The sequence below is a fragment of the Typha latifolia genome, chromosome 8 (genome assembly GCF_019914945.1).
Source record: "Typha latifolia isolate L0001 chromosome 8, TyphaL0001v2, whole genome shotgun sequence".
NCBI lineage: Eukaryota > Viridiplantae > Streptophyta > Magnoliopsida > Poales > Typhaceae > Typha > Typha latifolia.
In genome coordinates, this window is record NC_133093.1 from 762,898 (window position 1) to 769,310 (window position 6,413).

Here is a 6,413-nt window from a genome sequence, read left to right on the forward strand (position 1 = left end):
CAGGGTGTGAACGATAGTAAAAGCAAAAGTTAGGGTGCTTGTGATAAATATTGCAAGACAATAGATATTTTATTGAAACATGTACTTACTAAAAACTCAAAGATTTGTCCTATATCACAATACTTAAAGTGTTCCTGCGGCACAACATGGCTACAGTTTGTGGTCAAGGAGACCGCCCACGCGGCCGATTAAAAGCTACCAGTTGTCCCTCCTCCTAATCTCGCCTCTTATCTTATTCCAACTTAACTAATTAATTATTCCCTCTCTTCTTATCTTAACGAAACCTTTCTTTAAATAACCCATCCTCGATCCTCGTGCTCTCTCTCTCTCTCTCTCTCCCCCTCATGCTCTCCTTTCCATATCTATGTCTCCTTAAGTACTCTTCTTCTTCTTCTTCTTCTTCTTCTTCTCCTAACTCCATCTCACAACTCAACTGCTGGGCTTGACTCAAAACTCAGACTACACTACTACACATGGAGATGAACTCTAACTGGCTTTCCTTCTCTCTCGCTCACCACCCTGGCCTCTTAGAGGCCTTCTCCACTGCCCCTCCTCCTCCTACTCATCCTCACCATGGTTCTTTTTTATATATAGATACTTCCTTCCTTCCTTCCTCCTTATAACTTCATATTAATCCTTTTCCTCACATCGATCTGTCTTCTCTCTCTATCCCTCTCTTTGTAGGTGGAGAAGAAGAGGAGCCAAAGCTGGAGGACTTCCTCGGCGGCGGCGGCGGCGGAGGAGGAGAGCAAGAAGCCTTCGGCTCTGAGCTCGGGAGCATCGCCGCCGGATTCCTACGTGGATTCCCGGGAGAGAAGAATGGGACGAGTGACGTCACGATTGCATCGGCAGCGGAGGTGGCGGCGGAGGAGCCGAGGAGGTCGGAGACGTTTGGGCAGAGGACTTCTATATACCGTGGAGTCACAAGGTATATATATATATATATGTACGCAGAAGTAGCAGTAGTAGGAGTCATAGGTGTATAATGGGAAGAGGGGGAGGAAACTTTTTTTTTTTTCTCTCTCTCACACATACTAAGAGGAGGGCATTTTGGTACAAAGGCATCGGTGGACGGGACGCTACGAGGCGCATCTTTGGGACAACAGCTGCCGCCGGGAGGGGCAAAGTCGGAAAGGCCGCCAAGGTGAGCGCCCCGCCCCCCTCTCCCCCCCGTTTACTAACATGCGCCGGTTCCGGCGCATCCTCAATATTACACCACTCCTCCTTTCTAACGTGCTCAATCTTTTCACCTCGCTACGTGGCGCGTCCTGATTCGTCGCTCGATCGCAGTCTACTTGGGTAACTTTCTTTTTTCTGATCACCCATCGATCTTTTTTTTTTGTGGAATTTATTTTATTTTAAAAAATGTCGAAAATAATTTATACAAACACGTAGGAGGATACGACAAGGAGGAAAAGGCGGCGAGAGCGTACGACCTCGCAGCTCTCAAGTACTGGGGTCCGAACACCACCACCAACTTCCCGGTAGGTGACCTCCCTTACCCCCCCCCAACCCCTGAGAGGGGCAAAACCGGTATTCTAAAAATACCCGTATGTTATACCGTATAGGTGTCAAACTACGAGAAGGAGGTCGAAGAGATGAAGTCGATGACACGTCAGGAGTTCGTTGCTTCCATTCGAAGGTACATGCATGCAATTTGTACGTACACGTACGTACGTACATGCATGCATGCATGGACATGACATGCATGCGTGGCATTTGTGTGTTCTCTTTCTCTCTATTAATTCTTTATTTTCTCTATAGGAAGAGTAGTGGGTTCTCCAGAGGCGCATCCATCTATAGGGGAGTTACCAGGTGAAATAATATATTATTAACTTCTTTTATACATTATTTTAGAAATATGATACATTGTCTATTTTTTAGTAAAAAAATTAATGGAGGCGATATTGATCTGGTAACATTCGTATGTATAGGCACCATCAACATGGAAGATGGCAGGCGAGGATTGGAAGAGTGGCTGGAAACAAAGATCTCTACCTTGGGACTTTCAGTGAGTAATTAACACAAAACCTTGTAGAGGAATGAAGACATATCCAACATTAGATCATAGTATAAGTAGTAGGTACGACCTCTTTAAAATGTACAAATATTGTGATTAATTTTAGGCACACAAGAGGAAGCAGCAGAGGCCTACGACATCGCGGCGATCAAATTCCGAGGGCTTAACGCCGTGACAAACTTCGACATGAGCCGCTACGACGTCGACAGCATCCTCAACAGCGATCTCCCCATCGGCGGCGTGTCGACAAAGAGCTCCTCCAAAGGCTCAGAGTCTTCGACGTCGGCAGCCGGCAACGGAGTAGTCTCCGCGACCGTAGCCGGAGAGCCAGGCCAAGACTACTGGTCTCTACTTGCTCTCCACCAATACCAACAACAACAACAGCAGCAGCAGCAGCAGCATTATAATCCATCATCAGGATATGAAGGATTTGGATCAGGTACAATTAACATGGATTTCTCAGGTGGAAGTAGTGTCATGTGGAGTAGTGGTGCAGTGGTTCAAGGTCGGAGCTCATCATCTAATTCTAATAGTATTCCTTATGCTACCCCTGTGGTTATGGGAGATGGAAGCTATGAGAACTCCAATACTATGGGAAGCTGGAGTAGTACTACTGCTCCTTATCTCTACAGTTACCAGGGTGCAACTTCTGATGCTGCAGCTTTGCATACAGCTCTTTATGGGATTGAGTGATATATATATTAATATATATTAATATATATGTAGATGAGATCTAGAAAGAGAGAGATCTAGAGAGATGTGGGACTGACATGTACTGATCACTATAGAAAGAGAACAAAACTGAGAGTGATAGGACTAATTAACATGGGATACGTACGTACGAAGTTTTGCTAATGGTCAAGAGAAGCTTTAATTCTGCACTGAGTTATATTCTTTTCATTCTTTCCTGCAATCACTCTGCAACCCCTTAGTACTGCAGCAGAAGCAGTGGCAGGGATGATAAGCACTTTAAACATGCATCTCTTTTCAAAATTTTTTTTTTTTTTTTTTTTACTTTTACCAAGCTAGCCCTCCTCTCAAATTTAATTATTTACTCAAATAGTCTACAATAAGTCTTAGGGCCGGGAGAATTATTCTTATAAGTTGTTTTTTCTGTGTTCAACAATTTATATTTGAAAATCATTCAACCAAAAAATAACTTATATACAAATTTATCCCCTAAATCTTAGCAATTTTTTTTAGCAAATTTTAAATTATCATATAAATGACAGACCTGATCAACCACTTATATTTGGAAGTTGCGTCCTGATCAACGGTTTTACTAATGCGGCAAAACATATATAGTTTTGTATTTACATTTTCATTTTGAAGTATATTAGACAAGAAAGAAAAAGTTTAGATAGTTTGGTCAAAAACTCCCTAAAGAGGGACATTTTCTAACACATCGTTAACTTCAAATAAATCCCAGTAATAAAACACTAAATTCTTCAGTGTCTTATGTAACAGGTAAAACACTAATCTTTTTCGTATTTTATATGAAATATAAAACATTGATCTCATAGGCGCATTATATGAGAAATACGTATAAATATGAGAATATGTGAGGAAAGTGAAAAATATCCAGGTCAGAATCTAGTATTTCTCTCTAGTTTATCTTTAACTTATCCAATTAATAATCATCTCCCTCTATACTTATATACTAATAAGATCAGAAAAATACTATACGGTAGCAGCTGATATATATGTTCAAAACTGACACCCTTTTAATATTAAGTTTAGAGGATAAACCATTTCCAGTCTGGTCAAAAACTCTTTTATCATTCTATCAGTCAAAAGTAAGTTTTTATTCATATACGTCAATGTCATTCTATGGTACTTTCCAAATGAAAATGACTGATAAAGAGGGGTTCGATCATATAATTGAGTCTGCTCTACTGCATATATAGTTCATTAATTAGACAAATGAAAAACATTGCATCATAGGCATATTCTCGGATATTAACTAATCAAACAGTAGTTGTAGCTAGGTTTTAACTAATGCTAATCTCTAAGCTTAAACAGTTAGATAATGGATCAACTCAAAAATATAGTATATATTCTTGTTAGAAGTTTCCATACTGCAGCCAAGGAAATGTTCCTGAAAGTCTGGAGAAACTGCCTATAGAAAGTACCAAAAGGAAGTCACTACATAGATGGATCCACTCTTAATGAATGCAACAAACCTATGGTCTAGTTGTGCCTCCTAATTAGAAAGTGAAGTTATAGGTTTGGTTAATCATGGTGGAGGATTGTAATATAATATATATATATATATATATATATATATATATATATATATTATTGACATTTCAAAAACTTGAAAGAGAATGTGAAGTGATCATAGAACTGTTGAAATATGAAGTATGTGAGGAGTTGAATATAGTAGTGCCTGGGAGCATGGAATTAATTAAGGAACAAATAATCTTATATTTTTGAATTCTAAACTTAAATCATTTAATATCATTGCTATCTAAACCAAGTTGGGCTTGTTAAATTTCTTATCTTAAAGTAATCGTTCAAATGTCTAACAATTTATACGGAGGTAATTAAGTCTTTCTATATCTCCGTTAATGATTGATTAACAATACAACTTGGATAAACCTCTAATTGGTTAAGCTTAAAATATATGGGATAAGTTAACAATAAATCAAATCACAGGAGATTAAACTATATATATATATATGATTAATTACCTTGGAAACTTTGTTAACTTTTCATACTAATTTTCATAATGTCTGCACTGGAATTCTTGCATGAAACCACACCGACATCATTCTCTCTCTCTTAAATGCTTACCATCTCCACGAAATATTCCTTGTAACCATTGTTGACCAGAGAGAGAGCCTCCTTGGTCAACTAATGTGGCGTTTAATGGCTGCACAGTTTAATCTCAGGCTCGTCCATTCACACTTACCACTTCAAAGGGCACAGCTCATTTTGTTCCTCTGCACGCCTTTCCATGCACTCACTTTTAAAACTATTTTTGTGTGTGTGTGTGTGTGTGTGTGCATTTCATACCCTATATTATGTGTTTATTCAGTTTACATTGTTATTATTTTACTATTTCAATAAGATCATAGAAAATATCCTAGGGTTTGAATAAAAAGTATAAATTATGTTCAAAAGAAAGAAAATAAAAACCTCTTTATGGCAGGAGATGTTAGCTCTAATGCTCTGCAATGATTCAATGGTTGGTACCGTAAATTCTGGTTGTAAGTTACTCTTGTCCATAGAAGAGATGATAAGTTAAAATTGGGCCAAATAATAAGAATGGTTAACTATAATTTGCTCAAAACTATAAGAATGAAATAAAACTAGTGAGAAGATAAGTATAAACCAAGGTAAACACATAATGTAGGGTGTGAAATGAAACAAATCCCTAGAATAAATTATAGGAGACAACTGAGATCTTCTTCCCCTTCATGGCTGAGGGGTGTCCTTCAGTTGTCCTCTTTATCCCCCCCACCATAAGGTGCTCAAATAGCAAGCCCAAATTATAGAAGTGTGTTTTGAGATGAATGCAGGACAAGAGGAGAATATATTAATCTATGGTTCTTCCCCCCTCACTAGAGTTGCCAACTAGTTCAATAATCATATTAAAGCTACACCACCACCATGCAATGTATCTATGTCCTTTTACTAGGTGGCAATTCAAATCTAGTCTTCTGATTCCTCCATCAAAATGTTTGACCAAAATCTGACAAGCTTTGATATAATACCATCTCTCTTTTCTTTCTCTCTCTCTCCCCCCTAAACTTGTGGTGTCTTCTTTTAAATTTAAACACATGCCCATGAGAGATTCTTGCAAGATCTTTCACATTCTATACTTACAAAGACAGTGACTTTCTGTGAAAGAAGGGTAGGCAAAGTGGGTCACTAGTCAAAATTAAGGACTATAAAAAGTCACTTCCTTTGGTTGTTGGGGGGACCTTCACTTAGTTTTAGAAAGGGAGGTTTGGCTGTTCCCTTTGTTGTTGTTTAAACTTAAGAGGTTATGCAGGCCAGACAACCTGTTCACCATTCATCCAATATCTTACTCCTTGTAGGATTAGGGAGTCAGCTAGATAGAGCTTAATCTTTTAATGGGTCTCAATCATTGGTAAATAGTGTGCTTATAACAAAGAGAACAAGGGATTAGATAGTCTGCATCTTTAGCTCAATATTTCAGACAAAACATATTCTTACTAAATAACTAACAATCATACAGCCAATGAACTCATGTTGTATGAGTATGTCTCAGATTGAATGCTAATGCCAAGTGGTCATCATAAAGTTTCCACTTCTCTCCCTCAAAAGAAAAGGAAAAAGAAAAGAAAAAAAGAGAGCCAATTATACATAAAATTTGTGAAACTTTACAAATATCAAAATCCAACTTACCAATTGCCATCCAGAG

At 38.4% G+C, this 6,413-nt stretch overlaps 1 protein-coding gene across 1 annotated transcript; it reads left to right on the forward strand.

Moving 5' to 3' along the window:
• The first annotated feature begins 343 nt into the window (after positions 1-343).
• On the forward strand, positions 344-2,901 carry LOC140793919 (AP2-like ethylene-responsive transcription factor AIL5). Its single transcript, XM_073145690.1, has 9 exons — positions 344-576; positions 685-928; positions 1,062-1,144; positions 1,291-1,299; positions 1,396-1,484; positions 1,569-1,642; positions 1,765-1,815; positions 1,935-2,011; positions 2,127-2,901. The coding sequence occupies exons 1-9, from the start codon at positions 474-476 to the stop codon at positions 2,711-2,713; spliced, it is 1,317 nt and encodes a 438-aa protein (XP_073001791.1). The 5' UTR covers positions 344-473; the 3' UTR covers positions 2,714-2,901.
• Positions 2,902-6,413: the final 3,512 nt, after the last annotated feature.

What these genes read in the sequence shown, in the direction of transcription:
- LOC140793919 (XM_073145690.1), top strand. Translation starts at nt 474, where the DNA reads ATGGAGATGAACTCTAACTGGCTTTCCTTCTCTCTCGCTCACCACCCT. An exon ending in TCCTACTCATCCTCACCATG is followed by an intron (nt 577 to 684) that starts GTTCTTTTTTAT and finishes CTCTCTTTGTAG; the next exon opens with GTGGAGAAGAAGAGGAGCCA. An exon ending in TCTCTACCTTGGGACTTTCA is followed by an intron (nt 2,012 to 2,126) that starts GTGAGTAATTAA and finishes GATTAATTTTAG; the next exon opens with GCACACAAGAGGAAGCAGCA.